Here is a 27255-nt window from a genome sequence, read left to right on the forward strand (position 1 = left end):
GTGTGTGTGTGTGTGTGTGTGTGTGTGTGTTGGAATATGCTGGCAGGAAAGTCATGCTTGTGTTTCTCTTGGAGGCCACAGACCCACCCCTGGGTGAAGGAAACAGCGATGGTAAAGAAAACAGAAAGAAAATGACAGGATGGGGAGAATGAATGAAAGGCCTGACTGTTCTCCAACTTTAATGACTTCAAGATGAAAAACATGAAAAATCAAAAAGCTGTGACTTTCCCATATTTAATATTAGTAAAATCACATTGATCTTATAAGTTTTATTTGTCTTTCATGACAAAAATCGAATTGTTAGCAACATGTTTTAACATCTAAGTTTATTTTTAAGAAACTTAGTTAAATTAATTAGTTGTCCCGCTTGTTCATTTTTGGTTCATTTCTTTCTTTTGTAACCCATTACCTCAAGGCTGATGATTAATTACCCTACATTCTTTATCTGGAAACTGTCCTTGGAGCCACAGAAATGAAGGCAGGCTCCCTCGTTTCCCTGCCGTACATCCAGAACCAGAACATGAAGAACTCTGCCTGTGGTCCACATCTGAGTGAACTCACACTCTATAGCTGGATTAAAACTCTGAGACACTTTCTGTTTATCTCTCACAGAATGTGTAAGAGAAATGAACAAAATCCTTGCTTTGGACCTAATTTTGATCAGTTTCGTTTCAATCTAAGCGTGAATTTGTAAATTAAACGTAAAACTCTATCAAAGAGAAAACAAAAGATTTAGAGTTTTTGCACACAGGCAGGTTTACTGATGTAAAGAATCAGGGAGAACCAGAAGTTTCTCATGAAAATTGGAGACGTTTCCCTCTAGTGGTCATTATACAGAATGCAGGTCAGTCTTCATCTTTCTCTCAATTCTAATCAACATGTCTTGTCATGTTTGTATATATGAAAACAATCATAACAACAGATTAACAACAGCTTATCTCTTATTATTTGATTAAATAAAAAAATCTAAAGGCTCTTTTTAAAACCACAACGCAAATGGTTATAATTCAGACCTAAAGGTGTGGTTGTTGAGGCTGGGTCCAAACACATGAGTGCTAATATTTTTGTCTGAAATTTGTTTCTGTTTCTATTAGTAAAATATTTCATGAGCTACCAGACAGATGTTAATGAAACTTTCAAGAAATAATCACTGGATGCAGTTTAGCGAGCCTTGTAATGATCGTAAGTCAGAACCAGATGACAGTTAGTAACCAGTCATCTGCTACAGCGTGAGCCCACTGAAATATGGATCAAAAATAGGATCACATGATGATGAATTCAAGACATTTGCATTTGTGACTAAAGAATAATTTTACTTAGGCCTATATTTCTCATCAAATAAACTTTAATTTATTAAAATTTCCTTTATCAATTCCATGGAACTCAGGGGTCAATATTAAGAAAACAGATTTATGAGGTAGTTCTGCCAGGAGTGTAAATATCCTCTACATTTAGATGTATGTGTTATTAAAGCTGTAAAACATTCATGTCTCGCTCATGGTCCTGACTGATCCCACAAGCTCAAACTGCAGCTTCCTGAGTTTTTCACTTCCCCATTTTCTGGAGATTTTCTTTGTGAGTCATATTTCCACAGTTTCTGTTTCCCAAACTTTCTTTCATGTTTGAGGTTAATTCTCCCTATGAAGCTCAGGGAGTTTGTTTAATGTGATTGCTTAGCTTTTTGTATTTTTTCCCAACTTGCAGTCAGTTGATACATTATGTGTTTAAACAGATTTATTTGATGTTTGACAAGAACGTGGTAAAAATCATCGATCGAAGAACAAAAAAAAGTATCACTGTGCAGATTTTATCTATAATTCCACAAGTGTATAGCCTACCATTAATTTTACATGGATGCCTTTGTTAACTGTGAGAGAAAGTGTCCAAAAATGAGTACTATTTTGTTTATAATTTTTTAAAGAATCTGTGTTTCTTGAGCTTTTGCTTTAAAAATCTACAGATCGAATAAATGTTTTTCTGTGAAGAATTAAAACAAAATATGTATCTGTAGATCACTTTATCTCTTAGGATAGAAATGCTGACTCAACACGGTGATTTTAGAAAGTCAAGAAATGTGAATTTGTGAATAATCAATATTTTTAATTTTATTTTAACAACTTTAGTTTTTTTTCTGCTCCATTGCTCTTAGTGATCAGAAAAGTTATTGGCACTTAAAATTAGGATTACATTTTAGGTGTGTTACAGGGGCTGAAGCACTTTTCTATCAATTTAACACCGTGAAGTGCGCACATTATACAGCCTTCGGGTGTACTGTCCGGCGTTTCCGAGCAGGACTTGAACGTATCATTCTGTAGCGTGGCGGGGGCGGACCGAGTGACGTAGAGCCGAAGGTCTGGCTGTTTATTGTTCCTTCCTCAGCGCCGACACAGAAAAAAATAGGCTGACAAGCTGTCAAATCCTCTTTTTACACGGTTCACACTAGGTTTTACGAAGGTGTAACAGTTGAGACAGTTGACTGCAAAACCCAGGGGCCATGGCGTACGCGTATCTCTTCAAATACATCATCATCGGGGACACGGGTAAGCTCCAGTTAGCATTCGGTTAGCACTTAGCTTTAGCGGTGTATTTCCGCAGCGTTGGATAGTCCAATGACGTGGTAAAAGCAGAGACGCAAGGGTTGGGGTTGACAGCTCCATTCCCTTGACTATTAAAATAGCTGAATATTTAAAAACACACTGGCAATAACCGCCAAATAAAGACAGGAGTTTTGTCACAGGTTCCCCCGTCTTTATCGTAGTGTAGAAGTTGTTGACACTGGCAGATGTTGGGCCTTTTGTCCGGTTTGCGTCGAGGGTGTGGGGGTGTTAGCCACAGGCTGCTAACGAAACGACCAAGTGCTCAACAAATACCTGTCACGACAGCAAATTAACATTATAATACAGCCTGCTGCATTGGAACAAAATAATGTATGTTTTGGGTTCTGAGTCCATCAGTAACAGAGTTAGCGTATTAGCATAGCTTCATATTAAAAAAGGCCTGAACGCCAAGCTAAAGCCTTAAATAAACCCCGAAATGGCGTAGTGCACCTCCRATTTTTTGTTATATATGTCAGACGTGTCCCCAGTTAACAAGTTAACGATACACTTCTATTATTAAGGCCTTTGGATTTTATCTCGCGTTGGTTTTTAGTGGATAGCCACTAAATACAAAGATAATGTCATCTGTTTACAGTTTGCAGATGATATGATGAGGGCCCTGTTAGCTTGCGGTATGACAACAAGGTGCATTTCAACTGCTGCTGTAAAATAACGATGCAGCATTAATGTTCCACAGGCTGGTTTAATAGTAATAGAGAAATCTCAGGATCCTGCACTTTAATGAAGAACTAGAAAAAAGACATGATTCAGAGAGGTCTGTCTAGTCCTTAGATAAAATAATCAAAGTAGTACTGTTTTTTTTTTTTACATGTATAAGAAAATCCCTCCCTTTTCCTGTATGTTAAATAAACTTAAGTAATTACAGTATCATGGTTTACTGCTTGTTTACTAACAGAATATTGCATAATATGTTTGTGTTGTTTTCTAGTAATGAACATGAGTTGAGCTGCAGCCAAGTATTTATTTTTTCCAGTTCTAGTTTCATTACATGTGTTTGTGCCAGATCTAATTTCAGTGTGAGCTTTTATCAGCAGGTGTGATCTTTCTTCACAAAATGATTGAGTGCACATTGCAACAGCTATCATTTTTATTTACTAAATTTTCTCGTCTCACAGCTTCAGAGAAACATATCTTTTACACATTTATGATTTGAAAATGTTCGTATTTAACATTTCATCCATGCTTTATTGTCTTTGTGATAGGGTTGGGCATAATCGTATCGTGTGCAATTAATCGTCTGAAAAACATTAATCGATTATTTTTTTGGCACTTGACAATTAATAGGATTAATGCYACCAGGCAGATTGACTGGATATTTCCCCAGGCGGTCTGCTTGGTGCTCCTCTCCGCTTCAAATATGATGAACATTTTTTTAAAAAAATGTAATTTATTTATCTATCAACACAATTTAAAATTCGATGTATAGCCCGAAGTCTGTAATTTTTTACAATTTGGAACAGATTTTTACAGAGAGCAAATCTTTCCCACTAAATTGGTCATATGACTAGGACATAAGGGTGTCCAGGGACTCCAGGGGATTAATCGTCAAATTAATCAATATCGGCTAAATACCACAATTAATCGAGATTAATTTTTTTGCCARTATCGCTCAACCCTACTTTGTGAAGCCACAAGAAATTAAATGATTGTCTATTTTTATGTAGAATGGAAAGAAACCGTAGAATATTAAAGACTGAAATGCTCAGCAGGTTTTTTWAAAAACAGTCACATTTCCATTATATTATGTGGTAGGAAGCTTTTGGACCTCTTCAGAAACGTTTCTAAACATATCTAAAGTGCTACAGGAAAAAAACAGTTGTTTTCATTGTAGTCCTTTCCATTTTTCCCTCCAGAATCTGCCTTTATCAGATGTTAAACTTGTAACATGTAAACTTTTGAGTAAGTTGTATGATGATATTTATTTTAAAAAATTGAAGTTTCTTAACATTATGTTCTACTGGAAAGAGCATTCAACATAAAAATCTGTTGATCTATGAATAAATATCATTTTGTGTAACATGGTAGCATACATCAAAGACATAAATAGCTGAAACTTCTCAAACCTTTAGTTCTCTCCGTTTTATGTAAGATTTAATGCAACAAAACCTTACTCAAAATAAAGTGACACAGAACAGTATGTCTTGTCRTTGTAGAGTTGTGGAAGAAAAATTATCAATAGTAATGGTTTCAGATTGTACATGTATAAATAAAACCATACAGTTCACATTTAGCAAGAGTCTAAACTGTTTTATATCTATATATAATGTACTTTATTTTGTCTTTAATTCCTAACTGTTCATAATAATGTGTTTACCAATAATCTATGTAAGATAATATTTATTCACATATCCTGCATTAAACACCTGCCTGGAGAAATATTCTCAGATTAATTTGAACAGATGTACATTTTTATACTCATAGATGTATATATGTGGTTATTAGATACAAACTTGACAGATTTGTATCTCCTTTTTTTGCAGACTTATGCAGATTCCCTTGCTGGTACTAGCTGTGTTTTATCTGTCTTTAATTATATCTGGTTATGAACYGCAGTAATTGGACGTGTCTTCAGTTGGGCGGGTCTTTTTGTAGGAAAGTGCAGTGTTGAATCCAAGCAAACAACTTTGTCTATTAGGTAAAGACAAAGATGAGATTGTTCCAGGCTTCCTGGTTCTATCACTCYTTGGTTTATCTCATTGTAAAGTCTTCAGTTTCTCCTTTATCATTTGTTTTACTTTAAGCCATGTTCTCTTGTCAGTTTCCCAACACAAGCTGTTTAACAGGACAAGTTAGAAATGCTGATTAAATTCCATCTTTTCATTCATCCAGCTATCTTAAAGCTGAAGTACGGGAAAGACTTGATGCCAGTCAGTCAGATTTTGGAGATTTGAAGTAAATGCAGGTCATGAAACGATCTTCCTGCTATCAGAAACTTGTTGCTGTAAATGTCAATATGGTATAGATTTTTTTCTAAGCCATTTCTCTTGTAAGTTAATCTTTATAAATGTAGCTAAATTTTATTTTATCTTCTGAGAGTAATTGAATATGTTAGGTTGTCAATATGCCACTGGTATTTTCTAAATATTACATTCCTAAGCAGCCTACTGAGTAAACCAGCTTGGTGTTCTGGGCGTACTGGGCATTGATTTAAATTCTCATATTCTCTTATTGTCAAAGTCCTAAAACAATCCTTACACTAGTTCAGTCTCTATTTAAAGGCAAAACAGAAACAAAAATGACTTTTGGTTGAACTGTTTTATGTATAAAATATATTGTAGTAAATATCTTCTTAACTGGACTTGAGGCCTCCAGCCAGTCTGTTCAGAGACGCAGGATCCAAACAGAAAATTATAGCCTCGGCTATGTTCAAAAATAGTCTTCTGTGAAATGGTTTCTGCAGATGTTAAATTCACTCTTGACATTTTTTTTTCTTCAGCTCCATTCAGTTTTAAGAAATACTGTAGAACGTTGGTTTTGAGCTAGTAATATAAATGCATGATTCGGTCACCAAAACCTTTTTGTATCGGTCCTGGATCAGTTGTGGAGTTTGTGTGTTTGTGTAAACATTCACTTAGCACTTGATAAACCAGTGTGGGAGGAAAACGAGGTGGTTAGGCTTAAACAAATATATTAAACAGAAATTATTGCTGCTAAAAATAAACAGAAACCATAGCAGAGTTTTTGTTAAAGCCTGTTTGGGTTTCTTTTTTCATTTGGATTTATAATTCAGCTTAGCTAGGCCCTTCAGTTTCTGAAGAACATTATTACAGTGATCATAACCAAATTAAACTGAGTCATAAGTGTGGTTCCCACTGTTTCTAATAAACATGTAAGAGCTGATAATCCAATGAATGTATTAGAAATTGTTCTTATTGTACGCAACATGAAGCAAGTCACTTACTTAGTACAATTTGACCCTTAGACCACAGGAATCTCCAGCATTTGTTTTAAAACTTGAACTTTTTGACCTTTAGCATTAATGACCTGACAAGTAATTGGACAATTAATAACTAAAGTATGATCATAAATAGCCATKCCTAAAGACACATTAATAAAGGTGTGAGGACAGGTCGTGTGGACCGGCGTCATGCTGAACTCGTCAGCAGGGATTGTGATACAGACCTCATTAAGCTTCAGGTTACTGCTGTAAGTGAGCAGAGCAGCACACAGGCCTGTGAAAAACAAACATATCTCTTCTCATTTGATGCCAGTTTAAGTTTTATGTTCCTTTACTTTTTCAATTGATTTTTGATTTGATTTGAACATGTCTGCATTCTTCCTGAAATATGATTCAAAAATAGGATTAAATTGGTGGACGTATAAGTAAAGCCCTGATATCTTATATTTAGTTTGCTAAGACATCTCGTAAGGACCTTGGTGATGAAGGACTGGTTGCTATGACAGCAGCCAGCTTTCAGAAACTGGAAAACCACATTAACCAGGTGTCCTTGTGTGTAATAAACTAAGCTGTGGATCAGCCACACCAAACAATCTGAAATTCAAGTTTTCCTGACTCAGCAACATTTAAATCTTTCACTTTCTTTGGGCAGATGTTTTTTTTTTTTTTGTTAACATCTATCGAGTCAAGCTGGTGTTACTCAGTGACTTAAGTTGTTGTTGTTGTTTTTTTTACTCGTTCAAGCTTGAAGTTGTAAACTGTTGTGGACATCTTCCAGAGGGGAGACATTTAGGAGCGCAATCAAAGAAAAATTTCCGCATAAGTCTTTGCATCATGTTCTACCTCTTGCACGATGTAGACACACACACTTGTATTTCCAGGTATGTTGATGACGACGACGACTTCTTTTTCTTTTGGGCTGTTCCCTTTTCAGGACTTGCCATAGCGACTCATCCTCCTCCACCTCACTCTGTCCTCTGTCCTTTCTAACACCATCCATCTTTCTCCTCTTTAGTAGGGATGCACCGATGTGAAAATTTCAGCTGATATCGATATATTTATTGCTGTTATGGCCGATATCCAATGTTTACTGATATTACACAAACACACAAATTATATTATACATATACACACAAACACACTTGGGTCTTTTTTTGATACAGTAAATAAACAACCAGACCTCTGACATGACTCTCTACTTTAGTTATTCCTGACCACGCAGCATCAATATCACTATCATGATCAAACAGATGCTGCTCAACCAACCATCTCCCCTCCCAAAACAGAAACACAAAGATAAAAAGTGTAAAATCAATATCAAATGTTAATATCAGCCCAGTTTTACACATTGGACAGATACCAATATTAATGCTGATATATCGTGCATCCCTACTCTTATCCCTGGCAGCAGCATCTCTAACATCCCTCTATCAATATATTCACCGTCCCTCCTCTGCACGTGTCCAAACCGTCTCAATCTGGCCTCTATAACTTTGTCTCCCAGTTATTCAACCTGTCCTGTACCTCTGATGATGTCTTTAGAAAGCCTCCTGCTGTGAATCATGTGTGAGAGGATAAAATATCCAGTCATGATTTTCCTCCTCATATTAAGGTTACAAGCAGATGCAGGTTATTGTCTTGTTTTCTGATAAACACTAGGAGGGTTAGAAGCTGAAAGAAAGGGCCTTTACAGAAACATTACATAGTTCTCCACTAATTACAACCATAATTATACCCTCTCTCACGCTGAAAACCTAACAGGCTTTGATTATAGGCGGCTGTAGAGTTTTCTCTTCCTCTGTAGCACCATGCTGTTACCTCTTGGACAGAAATGCTGATTGATTGTGATGTGATTAGCTAATTGGAAAAACCTACCAAGTTACACAGTATACATTAACGTTTTCAGTGCTGTCTCGTTTTAGTAGAGAAATACGCAGGTGTCCACTGACCCCACAGTTCAGTATGATGGAGCTGATGATGGCGTGATTATTGCGTCTTTATTTGGCTTCTCTCCTGTAGATCCCTCCATCTTTTATTGTCCTCATCACACGGCCCCTGCCTAGCAACGCCACGGCCTGGCAGCGGGGAGCCTTGGAAACCGCTGAGGAGGAGCTCCGTGTCCTTTCCTGTCACTTCCTTGTCTCTCCTTCTCACCACCTCCTCACTTCCTCTCATCTTCCGTGCAACGTTTCACACAAACACATGTGAGCGTACTTATAGATGGTCAACTTTGCTTTGTTAACCAGCATCTTGTCTCATTCTGTCCCACAACAACAGGTTAGTCTCAGGGTTGTAAATTTAAAAGGGAGAAGTTGAACATCGACACGCTTCCATTCTTTCATGCATAAATCCAAATAGATTTGTTTGTTTAAAGAAAGTCTGTTGCTACGTAAGTCTATTCCCATATGTATGATGTAATGATTTTTGTTATGAAGAACACTGAATACTCGCACAGATTTGTTCACTTTGGTTTTGAAATCTTTTAGTAATAGTGACACCTGAGAGTGTTGAAGGAAATAACTCACTTTGTTCTTATCTGATGGCCTCTGACAATATGACACACATTTGCTAACAAATCTGGCTTCACAGCGTTAGAACAACATGCAACGTGCAATATTGTTCTTTTAATATTGTCATGACCATATTTGCAATAAAACCCACATTTTCTCCACTAATCAATTTCTCTTCTTATTTTTTGCCATGTTAGGTTGACCAAATATATTTTTAACATGTATAACATGAAGGCGTGGTGCTTGAAATACATAATGAGCTAAGATTTATTGCAGTTCAGTCATCTGCAATATTATTGTTACATTGAAAATAACTTCCTTTGCTTTCTTGTGTTTTCAAGTGTTGTATAATTGTGATGATCCGCAGAACTTCCTTTTCTTCATGATTTAAAGACTTGTAGTTTAGGTCTGTTTTAAGTTCTTGTGTATCTGTGGCAGATGTCAACATTCAAAGCTGCAGTCATGTGCGTAGTTGTGTTAATCACAAGCAGATTCATTAGTGCCCTTTTGGTGAGGGGGAAAAAATTGTGCCATCACACTTAGAAAGTAGCCAGCTGGTCATTTAGCTCACCAACAGTTAGTTAGCTGAGTCTGTGCTGGAAAACGAGTGTAAGCTCCCTGCTGGGTCCGCTTGAACCGGATGCTGATTTCCAAGTTCCCATATTAAATATGCATGTGTTGTATTCACGAGACAATAAATCCTGCTGTACATATGTGACTCCCTGCTGAGCATCCCACCTACAAGCGGCAAAGTGTCTCTGCTCTGTGTGTGAAACTTGTAAATGTAAATGATTTTATTAAAACATTTGGCGTTCTTTATTTGTTTAACTCTCCTAGCTTTGTCTCAGCGAAAACCCATTATTTTTCTTTTCAGGTGTGGGAAAATCATGTCTATTACTACAGTTCACAGACAAGAGGTTTCAGCCAGTTCACGACCTCACTATCGGTAAGAGTCCACATCCTCCATTACCATCAATAAAGCTATTTAGTTAGATGTTAAATGTCACAATAATTTAACAATCACAAACTACACACACGAACGCACAAGTTGTGTTGTTGCCATGAGGCTGACGAGGTGAACTTAATTAACTGTACGTTCAGTATCAATGACAGATTATTATTGACTGAACTGATGCTTTGGAACTTGTTTTAGTGATCTCGCTGACATTCAGACTGATCAAGTCACAGTCAACTAACCAGACACCACCAGGATGTTATAGAGTCATGAACACAGTTAAAAGAAATATACAACTGATGAAACTTAACCCCTATTTTTGTCTTGCTTAACCTTTTCCTGATCTGTACTGCAAATGGACGCTCTATAAATGAAGTCTTAGCACTTTGTATAGTAGCTGTATCAATGCATCACATATAATAAGGTATGATATAAGCCCAGGGACCACGGCTCATGTTTCCTCTGCTGTGGCAGAAAGCTTCTGGCCTCCTGTTCAAACAGATTTTCAGACAGCCGGTGTAGGGTTTGGTCAATCACCGTATTTATCTAACATAAAGTGGGTGTAACATGAAAGCACTGTACAAAGGATTGTGTTTGAAGAGTTGTCACACTCAAACTTTTCATCTTCTAACTAGGGCTGGGTGATATAGTAAAACTAAAAAAAAAAAGATCATGATTAATTTTTTCATATCCGATCATGATTAATATCACAATTTTTTTGTTAACCTAAAAAGTGACTGAAAAATAATTTAACAAATAAATAGCTACAAAAAAAATAATGGCTGTAATTTCACTTTCACTAATATAACAAATAGCTGTAGTTCAATAGAACATGAAATCAAAGAATCTCACATTAATAAAGTTACCCTTTTGTAAAATTAAAGTTTTAGAATTGAATTTCATATTAAATATGTCATAAACATAAACCCTACAAACAGCAACAATTTGTGCACATTAGCCAACTGGATAGGACTGAAGCTCATTACTTTTGTTCAGGAGTTTGCTTCATCTCTCAGCTGCTGTTTGTGATGAGACTCAGACAGGAAGTGGTCTTCACGTCGCGTCCAGCCAATCCTGTGCCGATAAAACTTACAGAATAGTTCTTCTCCAGATAAATGAAGAACCGCTGGGACATTGTTCTGTCCTAAACGTTACCCTAAGACCGCTTCATATTTTTGGAGAACGTTTTTGTTTTAACGAGACGCGCATCGTGGTTCTCTTTTCTTTTTCCCTCCTCCCTCGGGAGGGCAGCTCAGAGCTCACCCTGTGTGTCTGTTAGCTGCTAACAGCAGGTACAGGAAGCGACAGCGGCCAAAATACCTCAGAAACTCGCCCAAATAAGCGAACTCTGTGAGATTCAGTGTTTTATACTGGCTTACATTTTGTTTAGTTAATGCTGTGATTTCGTCCGCGTTTCATTAACAACTTATAAACGGAAATGGAGCAGGAGAAGGTGGATTCTGACTGGCTGTTGTCGCACACATTTCCGCCATGTTTGATCGAGTAAGAGGCTCACAGCTGATCACCGTGATCAACCTGAATTTTTTCTCAATCAATAATCGTGATCAAATAATCGCCCAGCCTTACTTCTAACCAACAAAATAATTGTAGAAGTGACCAGTGATCTGGACTTAAACTGGTTTGAGTGTGCTAACGCTGCCAATAAGCCAAATAAACAAGAACATATTTAGACCAAAACAGCCTTAACAGTCAGTATTTTGTCAGTCAGTAAAATTGTTTGACTATTGTTTTTGTCTACTTGAAAAATTGTGAAAAAATACACTAAGTTGATTTTTTAGGGGTCCAAGCCCGAGGGAGCAGGGTAACGCAGCTGCAAAGCAGCAGCGTTTCCATGTCTCCAGCGGAGCATGGAACCCTATTGTATCTGTTCCGTTTTTTATTATTATTATTATTATTATTATTATTATTTTTCTGCCGAAAAACTCATACTGGAGCCCAAACCGCAAGGACTATGAAGAAGTTTTTAACAGGATAGTTGAATAGGGTTACGGGTACGGAGGAGAAAAATAATCAGACATGTCAACCTATAGGGGGCGCCGTAATCAAGGTCTTTGCATTTGGTTTGCTGGATTCTAAACCGTAAGACACTAAAATTTTTGGCTTATAGCCGCATAATCCCTGGACACCACTGAGTCACAAGGAATAGGGCACGCCCATTTCCGCCTAAACTTTTTTTTTTCTACAACGCAAAATTTGCAAAAACTTCTTTTGGATTTGTTTTTAAGATTTAAAGTCTGATCGCCACGAAACTCACCATCCTAAATAGTCTTCAAGGACAAGTGTAAAAATATTAAAATGCTTGAGTTATGCCTAGGCAAATAGCTTAGGCAAGCTAGCTAAACAGAAATTTTGCTATATCTTCAAAATAGTAGTATATAATAAGATGAAAATCGTATGTGCAGTACAGGAGTCTGTTCTGAGTTGGGGCACCAAATTTTACTATTATTGAGGCATAGGGGGCGCTATAAACCACAAAACATTTTCACGCAACAATGGCTTATCGGATATTCATGAAATTTTTCAAGGACCTACAGACCCTTGATTTTAACCTAAATTAGCAAGATCATTATGMACAAATAAAGTGGGCGTGGCCTATACTTTCATAAATGAAAATTTTCATATAATCATTTATGGAGCCTAAATCGTCAGAGATTTTGACAAGTTTTTCACAGCAAAAATAAAGCACACAAACCTCTATCTAATACTAAAAATTTGCATGAGTCCACCAATAGGTGGTGCTAAGACGATGTGTGAAACATTTTGATCTGTAACTCCTGTATACTTAGCCCAATTATTAAAATTATTGTGGCCCCTTAATTGTTCATCTGTACAGTATTTTTGATAAAATATATGTTTGTTTAAAAAATGTAATGTTATTTATGCAAATTGGCATAATATGGCAAAACTTTAAAAATTATCTCCTCCAAAGGCACAATTCCATTAACCATGAAACTTCCCAAGTAGCACCTAGAATAGGGTCTCTTCAAACGATGTTCAGGAAAAGTTGTTTGGTTTTTGCCTGATCAAGTTATATTCATTTTTATGCAAAGCTAGCTTGTTAGCATTAACAAAAATGACAGTCATTTATGTATGTTAACACATATCAACATCAAACTCATGTCAAGTATCCAATTATTGTTTCTGAGCAAGTATTCAAAGTTTCAAATCAACCAAACTATAGGGGGCGCCAGAAATGCATTATGTTTATATCTCTTAAGCAGTAGTACCAACTGACATGAACTTTATTACACTACAGCCTGAACCACACATTGTTAATATTACCCATAAAACTAAAATTCTGTTGTGCACAAGATCAACAATATGCTACAAACAACATGACAAAGGCTGACATGCATAAAAGGGCTTGGACCCCGGTCATAACTGCTTTGCAGTTCTAGTTTTATTTTATTTTTATTTTTTTCTTGACATCATCCTTCCACTTGGTGTTTAGGATCCACAGTGAACCTCACTGCAGGAACCTCAGAATTACTACTGTGCTTCTTAACAGATTTGAATGTTTTAATATGAAGGGTGGAAGCAAAGTCATTGACAGTTAGGATTAAGAAGTTACTTAATATCTGTTTAATTTTATATTCAATAAATTAACATTTTCAAGCCTATGTAAATTCTGTGTACTGCAATAACTCATAATTATACTTGTACGTGCAGTGGAAGAGTTAAAAGATGTTTATCTCCTTTTTTTTCCTTTTGTTTGTTCTTATGACACTCAAGTCTCAGCTTACTATTAGCTGAACTCATAAATTATTCAGTACCTAATTATTCCCATTTTTAATTTGTTTTTGTCTGTTCAGGTGTGGAGTTTGGAGCAAGGATGATCACTATAGATGGCAAACAGATCAAACTGCAGATCTGGGACACGGTAAATAAAATATTAAATGTTTTTTTTTTTGTTGTTGTTTTTGTTTTTAAGAACCATTCTCTTTAGCTGTTGCTGCAGATGGAGAACTGTAAAACAACCAACAAGCATTAATTAGAGAGGTAAACCATAGCCCTTTTTTAGTTAAATATAATTGAAAGGTGAGTCCAGCTACCCAGTGGAGAAAATACATTTTGACCACCTGTACTCGCGATCTTGTTCTTTTGGTCACTACCTGACCTTCGTGGCCATAGGTGGGGGTAGAAACATAGACTGACCGTTAAACAGTGAGTTTTGCCTTACAGCTCAGCTCCCTCTTCGCCATAACAGACTGGTACAGAGTTTGCAAAACTGCAGAAGCTGCACCGATCTGTCTGTCAATCTCCCGCTCCATGTGAACAATACTCCAAGGTTCTTGAACTCCTCCACTTGAGGCAGAACTTCACCTCCAACCCGGAGAGAGCAATCCACTCAGATTTGAAGGTGCTGATCCTCATCCCAGCTGCTTCACACTCGGCTGCTCACAGTGTACCTCGAGGAACACCGTCCAATGCCTTCTCCAAGTCCACAAAACACCTGTAGACTGGATGGGCAAACTCCCATGACCCCTCCTGAGGGTGAACAAGAACCATGGTTATCTAATAAATTTACCATCAAGTGTTAGTCAAGCTCTGCTTTTTTGGTTATTCTGAACTTGAGCAGATTAGTGGTTGGAAATTTTTACCAGATCTTTCCATCCCATTGGCCTCAAACTGCAACCAAACCAGCAACATTAAAACCAAGTGATAAACCATGTTAAAACACTGCGTGGGTCCTGATCAGCTTCAGCCCTCCAGTCATTGTAAGTTAAATGAAGGACCTTTTTGTCCAGTAATTTATGGGTCAATGAAAAATTAAGTTTAATTTTATAGGCACAACATTTTTGTATTGTTAAGAGTTGCAGTTTTAATTTTTGTTTATTAATGCTTCCTGTCCAAAAGATGTTCGTTGCTTTAAGGTCCTTCTGTAAATTTCCTGAACTTTTTCACACTGACACACTGCGTGCAAGTAAATACGATAGTTTCAGAGAAAAAAAAAACATTATTTGTTGGATGGCCAGTACCTGCAGCTGACCAGCAGGTGGTGTTAGAGCTCCATGTAAAATAACAGTTCCAGGAAAAGTAGCTGAGCATAAAGGCCTGCAACATTATCTGTGCAGGTTTTCACGTGTCTGTCTGCTGCCTGTTTTTATTTCCCACTAAATAACTGACTCTGTTCACCTGGTTGTCCAGGTGTCGGATAATTATGTTCAGAATGAAAGCCTGTCAGACTGAGTGGCCGTTGTTTCTTTCTGGGATTCTGCGCAGTCAAACACTGTCGCCAAAAAGCAACCAACAGAGAAACCATTTGGATCATTGTGTGGGCTGCACTTGCCATATGAATAAGTGTGTGTATGTGTGTGTTTCTGTGCACAAGCCTGTTGGCCAGATGGCAGACAGACACAGCGTTCCCTTTCTTTCACCCTTATTTATCATTTATTCACTAATAGTGTTGCAGGCTGGTTGACTGCTCTCTGAATTACTTACTGGCTGCTCAGTGACTAGCTAACGTGGTGTTTGCTTCTCCAATTCATTTTCTGAAATGGTTTCTGACCGACTAACCGAACCTAGCTGTGCGTCTGAGTTTTGTAAAACCGTAAAGGCCAAGTCCATCGCCTCTGTACTGAGTTTCTGAGCAACAAACTCTAGCTGCCTGCTTCTCTGACTTGCTGAATGATTCATTGACTTACTGTGTTCCTGCTTGTGCGTCTGTCTGGCTGGCTGTTTTTTTCAGATGAGGTCAGAGCTGTGCAGGATTTGCAGCTGCTAGGATGAAGTGCCGTTTTGTTTTCTGCTTCGGCCCGGACGAACACAGACGACATTGTTAATGTACACTGGATGGAGACAGAAAATGAATAGACATTGTGTTGGGGAGGGGGTGGTAAAAAAAAAAGTGCTGGATGGTGAAAGCCATGATGGAAAGAGGGGAGATTGATAGGGAGGGAATAAAAGATGAGTGATGGAAGGAAGACAAAGGAAAGGTGAGACAATGAGAGGATAATAATGGAAGGGGGGGGGGGGAGTGAAGGTACAAGGTGACCTGCTGAGCTGGATGGACTGTCAAGTATGACATAAATGCTACATGTCTAATTTGCATACTGCAACACTGCAGCTAATTTGACCTTCTTTGTTTAGCATAAATTGAGAAACTGGGAGGTTTTAGCAGAGAGAAAGTAAGGCTTCTGTGATGGATAGATGGAGAGTGAAAGAGAGAACTCTGTGTATCCAGTTACAGGCTTTGCTCTGTCCTCTTCTCGGTAACTAAAAACCTGGAGCTGGACTCCAAAACAGGACTGAAGTAGATAAAGCCTGAGATGGTGGAGCCTGAGTCCATCCTCAGCTCTGAGGACAAACCTACCATTTGCACGTCTGTAGACGTTTGAATTATTTAGGTTTCAGTTTTTTTCTATTATTCGTCATAACAGGCTGGCCAGGAGTCTTTCCGGTCCATCACCAGGTCTTACTACAGAGGAGCAGCAGGCGCACTGCTAGTCTATGACATTACAAGGTAACCAAGCCAATCATACTATCACTTATAATATTTATAATTATGTACACATTCTTTCAAAACTAGGCCCTATATGAGTTTTGATTGTACTTTTACGATTTTAAAGTTACGTTATGTTGTGATCATCTGACAAATACAGAATTTAATTCTTCTATTTTGTCTTTTAACAAATCAACAAGAAGAAGGGAGGTTTAAAAAAGTGGAAACTTTTACAAAAGACTTTTAAACTATTGGGTAAAAACTGCCATCGTGGCAGAAGAACGGTCCCTTCTGAAGTTTTTTTTTTTTTTTTTTTTTTTTGTAAAACCTTCCTACATGTATACTGGAATATCTCAGATCTGTTAGCACTGCGTTCTCTCCCCCCTGCTGTTACTACAGACATGTCTGAACTAGCTGCTACTCCTCATCTAGATGATATTTAGCCTGCAAACATCTAAAGCTTCTTATCTAAAAGCATGAATGAAGCCATGTGACGAGTTGCTTGATGAGGTTCTGTAATTCGATTGTTCTGTTTATTTATGTCCGATGGCGTTTGGGATTTAAAATGTTTTTTGAAATTTTTTTTATTTTGTTTGTCAGCTTTAGCTTTATGAGAGGAAAAACACATTTAAAAGTCTGTCACAAACACAGATAATATCAGCTTGTTATGAAAACCTGCCCGCATCACTTTTGAGGTCTAACATGACCACCATTGAAGCTTGGTATTTTGATAAGAAATGTAAAGAATAACTAATATGGCTATGCACACTCCCTAATATTTGGTTATAACCTACAACTACATAAGGAACCTGGTTAGTACACTATATATTTGAGGTATTTACAAAACAAAGCAATGTTTATTGAAGGCCAGTAATATAAAAAAGACAAACGGTGACCTACAATTCTGTTAAGATCTACACAGGAAGAAAGTAGTTTTTTTTAAGTCTGTTGTTGGTTTCGAACATTGCAAGAGGAAGTAGCGTGCATCTTTCACCACTTTTCAAGAGAAAGTGAAATCTCTAACATCATGTTGGTTTGTGTGTAACAGCAGATGGTTGATCTGTGATGCTTCTAGTTTCAAAGTGCACGCAGACTGAAACCAGAAATCTGTGCTCGTTTCAACAGAAGGGACACCTTCAACCACTTGACGACCTGGTTAGAGGACGCCCGCCAACATTCCAACTCCAATATGGTCATCATGCTCATTGGCAACAAGAGGTAACTTTTTTTCCCTCCTCAGTGATGGGTACATTCTGGCCTACATAGGACTGGACCATCAACAATGTAGGGCAGCCATTTCTGTGGTTTATATGGCTGTAGTGTAAAACAATAACTTGGTACAGTGGGGTGCGAAAGTTTGGGCAGCCTTGTTAATTTTCCTGATTTACCTTTTATAAATCATTGATTGTATGGATAAAAAATATCAGTTAAATATATCATATAGGGGACAAACACAGTGATATTTGAGAAGTGAAATTAAGTTTATGATTTACAGAAAGTGTGCAATAATTGGTTAAACAAAATTAGGCAGGTGCATAAATTTGGGCACCATTGCCGTTTTATTGATTTCAGAACCTTTAGAATTAATTATTGGAACTCAAATTTGGTTTGGTAAGTTCAGTGACCCTTGACCTCCATACACAGGTGACTCCAATTATGAGAAAGGGTATTTAAGGGGGTCAATTGTAAGTTTTTCTCTTCTTTGCATCTTCTCTGAAGAGTCACAGCATGGGAGTCTGAAAACAACTTTCAAATGAGCTGAAAACAAAGATTGTTCACCATCATGGTTTAGGGGAAGGATACAGAAAGCTATCTCAGAGATTTCAGCTTTCAGTCTCCACTGTGAGAAACATTGTGAGAAAATGGAAGACCACAGGCACAGTTCAAGTCAAGGCTGGAAGTGGCAGACCAAGACAAATCTCCAATAAACAGAAGCGAAGGATGTTGAGAACAGTCAGAGTCAACCCACAGACAAGCACCAAAGACCTACAGCATCATCTTGCTGCTGATGGAGTCACTGTGCATCGTTCAACTATTCAGCACACTTTACACAAGGAGATGCTGTATGGGAGAGTGATGCAGAGGAAGCCTTTTCTACTCCCACATCACAAACAGAGCTGCTTGAGATATGCTAAAGCACATTTGGACAAGCCAGCTTCATTTTGGAACAAGGTGCTGTGGACTGATGAAACTAAAATAGAGTTATTTGGGCAGAACAAGAGTCGTTATGCATGGAGGAAAAAGAACACAGCACTCCAAGAAAAACACCTGCTACCTACAGTAAAGTGTGGTGGTGGTTCCATCATGCTGTGTGGCTGTGTGACCAGTACAGGGACTGGGAATCTTGTTAAAATTGAGGGACGCATGGATTCCAACCAATATCAGCAGATTCTGGAGACCAATGTCCAGGAATCAGTGACAAAGCTGAAGCTGCTGAAGCCAGGGCTGGATCTTCCAACAAGACAACCACCCTAAACACTGCTCAAAATCTACTAAGACATTCATGCAGAGGAACAAGTACAACGTTCTGGAATGGCCATCTCAGTCCCCRGACCTGAATATTATTGAAAATCTGTGGTGTCACTTAAAGAGAGCTGTTCATGCTTGGAAACCATCAAACCTGAATGAACTAGAGATGTTTTGTAAAGAAAAATGGTCTAAAATACCTTCAGCCACAATCCAGACTCTCATTAGAAGCTGTAGGAAGTGTTTAGAGGATGTTATTTCTGTGAAAGGAGGAGCTACTAAATATTGAGTTAAGGGTTTTTTTTGGTGCCCAAATTTATGCACCTGCCTAATTTTGTTTAACCATTTATTGCACACTTTCTGTAAATCATATAAACTTCATTTCACTTCTCAAATACCACTGTGTTTGTCCCCTATTTGATATATTTTACTGAGTTCTTTTTATCCAAACGATCAATGATTTATAAAGGTAAATCAGGAAAATTAGCAAGGGTGCCCAAACCTTTGCATCCCACTGTAAATACAGGATTTGTTCAAATACTGTTCTCACTAAACAGTTTTGGAATAAACAGTATGGCATTTATTGGATTAAATGTTTATATTTGGTTGAATTGATAGTAGTACTTCTGCTTTTTGCGTCACATGACTCATTCTGTACCTGAGGTTTTATAACCAAACCAGTAGACACACTATATTGTGTTGTTGTGGCGAATACACACATTAAGCAAAACAAAATCTTGAAAATCAAACTGTTACCTCTAATTGTTAAATGTTAAGTTACTAAAATGTCACCATTCTTACCCATAAGTCTTAAACGTGTGATTATGATTGGGGTGTGTGTTCTAATTTACTTGGTCATGTTATTTTCCTAAATTGTCCGTTTGTGTGTCTGTGTTTGTTTCAGTGACTTGGAGTCGAGGAGAGAGGTGAAGAAAGAGGAAGGTGAAGCGTTTGCAAGAGAACATGGCCTCATATTTATGGAGACCTCTGCCAAGACTGCCTCTAATGTAGAGGAGGTAATCTCTCTCTCTCTCACACACACACACACACACACACACACACACACACTAACAACTAGGATTTGATTTGATGCCTTGATGATTTGATTAAAGCTAACAGCTTACCTAAACCTGAGATTCAAACTACAGTAAACACCACTTGTCTAGGCCACTGCTTGCAGGTCAACACAAATGCAAAAAAAATCTTTTTTTTTAACTGGCAAAGACAAATACATCTCCAGTTACAGCTGAATTTCACAGCCATCATCTGTTTGACCGCAGTTGTTGGTGCTGCCTGTTTGAATTTGAACGTTATTTATCTGAAACACGCTACATTCACACTGCAGGCAAAAGTGTCACAAATGATTTTTATTATTGATTTTTTGCCAATAATCAACAGATATCAGATTTTTTTATGTCGGTCTGAACATGACATGAATGACTATGCCGAAAATCAGATCAGAGCAAAAACAAAAAAAAAATGGAATTGATCATCAAGACCTGCAGTGTGAATTCAAACATTAGCAAGAGTAGAAAGACTTCTTTGGTTTAGTCATAAAATACGTATTTAAATAACAAAATGCCTCTAAGGATTGTGATGATTTATGGATGGCAAGATTTGATTTTGGCTCTTAGTTTATTCAGATGTTTGGTTCATTACATCGGTGCTGTAGAGCAGTGGTTCCCAAACTTTTTATCTTCTGACCCACAAAATATTCATTGCAAAAACTTGTGACCCCAAATATTACTGGTCTGAGTACACAAACTTTGTTAATAGCCCTAAAAACAAAGGCTACACAAATATAAATATTTATTTATACTTATTTTGTGTATTTGTAATAATTAAAGGGAAAATATTACATCACCAATTATTTTATTGCCCTTTTAAATTGATTTCTGAAGTGCAGCGGTTCCCAAACTTTTCAGCTTTTGACCCACAAAATAACAGTAGCAGAGACCTGTGCCCACAACTATTTTTGGATGATAAACATTTGTATCAGGTCAACTAAACATGGGCATAGTAACAGTATTTATTATTCTACATTTATACATTTTAGGCAACTAAGGCAAAAATGTAATTAATTTAGAAAATATTTTCAGGACCCCACCTTGATGTTTCAGGACCCCACTTTGGGTCCCAACCCCAACTTTGGGAACCGCTGCTGTAGAGAACATCATTAGAAAATTGAGATTTTTTTTCTTCAGGCCAACTTTATATGTTTTAGTAAAATGATTGCATCCATAACTAAATGTATGGCTGCATCAAATTAGTGATTAATATAATTGTTGAATATGGTGATGATATCACACAATGCTCACAAGACTTCAATGACATCCATATTACCAAACATATTACTGGCACACAGTTTGAGTCTGTGATTCATTGCAGTTTTAATATGATGCACAACAATGCTGCATTTACAATAAAGTTTCCATATTTAATGCAACCTTATTGTGCTGATATTAAACATCAAGCTCTTAGCATATTAGCATGTTTTATTTTGACAATGTTAGAATACCAGTGTCAGCGTTCTATAAAATATCTACACTGAGATCCCATCGTGACTCTGTTGCACACCTCATGCATAAAACATACGGCCGGGTCACATGGATGAGGTGTCTCTGGGATCCCAAGGACACTCTGAACCATCTGAAAGTAAACATTCACAACTTAACTTAAAAAATTCTGTAATGTTTCAAAACCTTTATTTTGTAGGCAAATATGTGCTTTAGTTCATTCAGTTCCTTTTTATGTGTCTGATTTCTCACAGCTATCCAGAGTATTAAATCCATCTTCATCCTACCTGTCTTAATAGTTCCAGTAAAAAAAAAAGCCTGTCCTGAATAATTAGAAAACGGCGCAGCCTGAGGTGTTTCTCCGGTAGGTTTGTTACACTTGTAGTAAATCTCCTTGTTGAGGTGTTGCACCTTGGATGACAGTGACGGAGCCCTACCTTGCCAGGTTCACATTAGCACCATGAACCGCAGCGAGCGCGCTGAAGAGCCGGGCTCCGCCCCCACACATCGGCACACCCCTGCTGTTGTTGCAATGAATGCGCGGTATGGTCCTCTGGGACCCCGTTCTCACTTATCCAATCACATAAATAATCTCATCCTACACAGCACAGCATGCCGCCCAAAGGCACTGTACTCACGCGTGTGTGTGTGTGTGTGTGTGTGTGTGTGTGTGTGTGTGTGTGTGTGTGTGTGTGTGTGTGTGTGTGTGTGTGTGNGTGTGTGTGTGTGTGTGTGTGTGTGTGTGTGTGTGTTTACATAGATTTGTAATTTTTTTTTAAAACCCCAACCTTTTCTTGCCTAGCCTATATCTTGCAAACATTTAGACACACACCACTGTTGAAGAGCACTTTTTTTAGGGTTAAGATGAGGGGGAGGGGTGTGTGTATGTGTGTGTCGTATGATTAATTTGTCTCATTAGTGTCCTCTGAATCCTCCTGATACCACTCGTCTCCTCCCTTCCCTTCATCTCTTCTCACTCCATCCCTCCTCATCCCTTGACGTCCATCATTTGCTCTTTACGTCTCCTCCTCCGCCTCCCCCTTCCACTCATCATCTCTCCCCCCAGTCCAAAATGTCTTCCTGCCCTCTTCCATTCATTTCTTCCTCTCTCCTTCCCCCATCATCTCCCTTCCGTCTTCTAGCAGTATATCAACCAGTTAAAGTTCATACATATTCATAACCTCCACCCCACCTTCCCTCAGCGACATCCAGCAGCCAATCGGTGTACAGGGTTTGTCGTCAGGGTCTGTGGGTGGACACTGGGGTTGATGGGATGGTCTTTAGAGACAGACAGAGAGATTCTGTAAGCATGTTTTCATCGTCTCATCACTGGAATCTTATCTTCCACTCCTGCTCACTGCTTGTTTTATTTTACCATATTTTTTTGTGTTTTAGTTTAATGTTCTTTCCATTTCTCTCCATTTGTTTTGATGCTACTCCGTAGTATTTTTCTTTCCATGTTTTTCCTCTGCTTCTCATGTTCCTTTTCTCTTCTTCATCCCTCGGTTTTCCTTCCTCTGTTCATCTCTACAAATATCTTAAAATCCATCAGCTAAGTTTAAGAAAAAGAAAGAAGTGAAGGGTGCAGTGATGTGTAGAGGAAAAGAAAGAGGACAGAAGTGAACAGGACAGTGCACTAGAGAGCACCCCTGGGCTCAGTCTATTTTTGACAGGGTGTCAGACAGAAGTTCAGGACATATTTTCAGCTTCTGAACACGTTTTCTTGGGTGGAGAAATCTTATATTTGCATATAATTGCTTATGTATGTGTTCTGAAAAGTACTTGTTGGTCCACAGATTTCAGAGTGTTGGATGATGTCAAATTCTTTATTCCAATCGTTGCTCCTCAGTTTAGCTCTTTCAAACACAACCTGTAAGTCTGTCTGGAGACAAAAACATCAATACTATAGTCATAGGTCAGCCACTCGAGGACCCTAATTCCACTTTATTTAATCGTCTTTTCTCCTTTTCATTGTTATAAAACTGTATAAAGAAGAAAAACAGATGGTGTTTAGATATTTATTGTGATTCTTTTGAAATCAATGATATTCTCTAACAGTCTCCAGTCGATTTGTCACATTACCTTCTAAGAACCCTAATAAAGCTTAAATAGTATTTTCAGGAGTTCTACAACATAAAACTGTGAACATCTTAAGCTCTTAAAAACTAATCAAAACAGCATTTTAGCAGTGTACTCTAAAACCCCTCCAAAAGAATATTTTTGAGACTTTAGTATACCTGGGCGACTTCTCAAAAGAGAATTAACCTTGACGAGCTTTAAGTGGTGTTTGTGTCTGAAACGAGTTGAAGCAGTCCATGTTTGTACTAGAATGTTATAGTTTGAAAACCAATGATGGATAATGTTTAAATATTTATTAAAGACCAGTAGAACTTCACACACGTTCTGACTCTTTCTTAATGTAATGTGCCGTTTGCCCAAGTTTTCCTGAACTTGTATTTTATATATTGTTTCGCTAAATCTGACAAGCTAGTGATACAAAAACTGAGAAACTAATGTCCACCCAAAGGTTCTAACACTTCACTTCAAAAGAAATTACAGTTTTAATTTAATGTTTGTACTATAAAAAAAATTTTGTTCATCTGATACCAAACAGGCAGGACCATGTCTTGAGCTTCACAGAAAATGAACATTATTTTTATTGTATTACTGTATAAAATCTTGTGTTGATCCTTTTGTGATTCGCCTTTTATTAAAATAATCTTAACTGGAAAGCATTAAATAAGCCTCTATTTTTCTGATGAATACAGCTACACACATTTCATGCTGTATTTACATTTAGATTACTTGTTTGCATTCATTAATGTGCAGGTGTATGTAATGTGTACTTTTCACCTATTTTTCACATTTTATTAAATTTTTTTATGTAATTATACAAGCAAAGCTGCTGATTTCTTTTTACATGGAACTGGATGGCTCAATGTTAGCTTTTTGCTCACAAGACCATGATCACATTATGGTTTTTTTTTGTCCCTTTTTAGATGTTATTTGTAAATTTTTATTTCCTGTTCCAACACTAACTTGATTTTTGTGTGTTTTACTTGTGGTTTACACTTTTGCAAAACATTTAACAAAGAAATCCAAACTTTCTGTCTTTTTTACAACTTCTAATAAAAACCAGAAACAGTATTTCTGGTGATAACAAGTTTTAATGTTTCTGTAAGGTTATTTTTAAAGTCTGTTGTAACCAGTTGTTGCTTTAGGAGTCAGAATGGAGAAATGAAAGGTCAGACAGCTGTACGGTCAAATTCTGTTTTTGTTTCTTTTCTGTTTTAATGACGTGAAACTGGTTTCTGAAAAACACTGTCACAGCAATAAACCTAGCTCATTTATAGGAGTCTATGCTAAGTATGGATCAGTTCTTTATCTTTATCTTTCTCACTTCCTGTCTCCATGTCAGGCTTTCATCAACACAGCCAAGGAGATCTATGAGAAGATCCAGGAAGGAGTGTTTGATATCAACAATGAGGTGAGACACTCTGAACTCTTAGGTTTTCTTTTCTTCTTCTTTAAACCTTTCTGCACTTTTTTTTTCCGTTCCAGTCTTTGTTCTCCTCTCTTTTCCCTTCGTTCTCCTCCGTGTGAGTTTCCAGCAGCGTGTGTGGTTTATAATGCTCTATCCTCAGAAGAGAGAGGCAGGGAATAAAACCCTCCTCTCTGCTTCCTTTGGCTCCAGCCAAGCAAAACTCCCTGCGTTCCTCTTATCCTCTGCTCTATTTCCCACTTACACTCTTCACTCCGTCTCTTTTCTGTCTCACTCTCTTGGCGTCTTGCCAGCTCATAAATTCCTCACATCTCACAAGGTCTCGGTCATTCAGCAAGAAAACAAACACTCACTCACTCAGCCAGTCGGCCTGTAAGCTGCCTGTCAGGCCAGTCGGTGGGTTCGCGATCCCGTCAGCCAAATTTCCATTTATGGAGCAGGAGTCCGGGCTGGAAAATCAAGTTGTCCAATAAGTTAAAGTGTCAATCTGATTACCAGCACTGGAAAACTGACAAACCCTAAAACAGAGCTTACTGCTGGCTAGAGACTTAACAGTGTGTTGAGATGCTTACATGACTGCGTGAGCATGCATCAGCATACAGCCAATAATATTTACTCCTATATGAACTAGGGCTGCCACAAACGATAATTTTTATAGTCGACTAATCATTGATTATTTTTTTCAATTAGTTGACTAATCGGATCATACTTTAACTGAATATAAAACATACAGCTTATCATGCCAGAATGCAGCTGCTATTATATAACCATGGTTAGATTTTAGCTATATGCTAACTAAAAATAATTGCTGTGGAAGACAAGTTCTGCCTTGCAGATATTGCACAGGTTTCTCTTTCATTTTCTTAAAAAGATCCCGCACTTTTCAGCTCTGTTGCCAGGTAGCCATGATACCAGAGCCTGTCTGTATAATGTCTTGTGACGTCCACGGCCTACCCCAGTTACCACTACTGTGCATGTGTGTCAAGGACAGAAAGGCAGATGTGGCAGTGGAAGGTGTCAAAGCAGTTTGGAGGAAAAAACAAAGTAAAAAAACAAAACAAAAATAAAAACGACTGATCGATTATTAAATTAGTCATCGACTATTTTAATAGTCGATTAGTCGTTGACTAGTCGACTAATCATGGCAGCCCTAATATGAATGCAAAACTAAACCTCACAGGTAGATGTGAACGCATCTGAGCTGCCCTTAAAAGAAATCCGAAAAATGAAGCAAAAATAATAACGCTGTAAATAAATATTAGGTATAAATGTTGGCCTTATTGGGTTTTTAATTTTAGCTCAGTGTGTAAATGAGCTGGATGCACTGACTTCAAACGTCTCACAGTTCTAAGGTCTGAATAAAACCTGCGAGAAATCAGACAGGAATGAGGCCAGTCAGTGGAGTTTGTGGCTAAAACATCTTTTCTTTAAAAATATTCTTCAAATTTGGTCTCGTTCTCATGAACCCCGGCTCTTGTCTCTGCCCGTCTTGTGAAATCTGTGTCTCGTTGCACCCATAGCAGTGTGAATATCCACATCTGGTTTCAACTGCATCTGGCCCTAACATCCAGCAAACCCAGGTGTTGGGCAGACGGCATGAAGGAGAGCCAGCCATCCAGCCAGCCGCTTGGTGTTTTTGTTATTAGTAACAGTCAGACAAAGTGAAGGCAGGCCGGCCAGCCAAACCACATCAGCTGACTGGCTCAGGGAGAGAAAGGGAAGCCCCAGCAGAAATGTTGGCAGCCACTACGAGAAAACACACATCCTCTCTCACACGCACACACACACATGGCCTTAGCTCAATAAATGTGATTTAAAGGCGTACAGTGTTTCCCAGAGGCACCACTGCTACTGAGTGTAGGAGGGGAGTTACTCTGAGGAGATAAATATATACAGAGGGAGAGCACGAGCAGGGCTGAGGCACACAGAGATGATGAAACACAGAGGCTGAGTGAACACTACAGCTCAGAGAGATGAAAGTGTCTCCCTACCACCCACCCACCTGCCTGCCTCCTTCTCAGTTTCTCCTTTTTTCCTTTTTTTTCATCCCAGTGTCCTTGAGTGCTGCTGCTGGTGTTTCCTTTGCCTTTGTGCAGCGCAGCAGCACCTGTTGCTTCTTCTGTGATGTGATCTAATAGAAACCCCCCGTAGGCACCCTGCACTTCTAATCTCACCATGAAAGCATTAAAACAGTCTTTCTAATGTATTTTATTCAGTTTGTGATTATAATTTACACATTTATATCTGTTGACTCATCATGTAATTAACATTTTCTTTGTTACAATAATCCGAGAGTGAAAGTGTAATTTTGAGCAATGGAAAGCGGT

General features: G+C 38.0%; 1 protein-coding gene across 2 annotated transcripts in view; it reads left to right on the forward strand.

Annotated features, from left to right (window-relative positions):
• Positions 1-2302: 2302 nt before the first annotated feature.
• Positions 2303-27255, forward strand: part of rab2a (RAB2A, member RAS oncogene family) — a 28993-nt gene continuing 4040 nt past the window's right edge. The window contains exons 1-8 of one of the 2 annotated variants that reach the window (XM_014018957.1): positions 2303-2351; positions 2444-2540; positions 9901-9972; positions 13815-13882; positions 16383-16465; positions 17570-17662; positions 19815-19926; positions 24845-24913. In XM_014018957.1, coding sequence (XP_013874411.1) covers positions 2495-2540; positions 9901-9972; positions 13815-13882; positions 16383-16465; positions 17570-17662; positions 19815-19926; positions 24845-24913 — 543 coding nt within the window. In that variant the 5' untranslated portion in view covers positions 2303-2351; positions 2444-2494. The other variant, XM_014018956.1, reaches the window with a different exon arrangement.

This window comes from Austrofundulus limnaeus, unplaced genomic scaffold, assembly GCF_001266775.1.
Source record: "Austrofundulus limnaeus strain Quisiro unplaced genomic scaffold, Austrofundulus_limnaeus-1.0 Scaffold206, whole genome shotgun sequence".
NCBI classification, from domain to species: domain Eukaryota; kingdom Metazoa; phylum Chordata; class Actinopteri; order Cyprinodontiformes; family Rivulidae; genus Austrofundulus; species Austrofundulus limnaeus.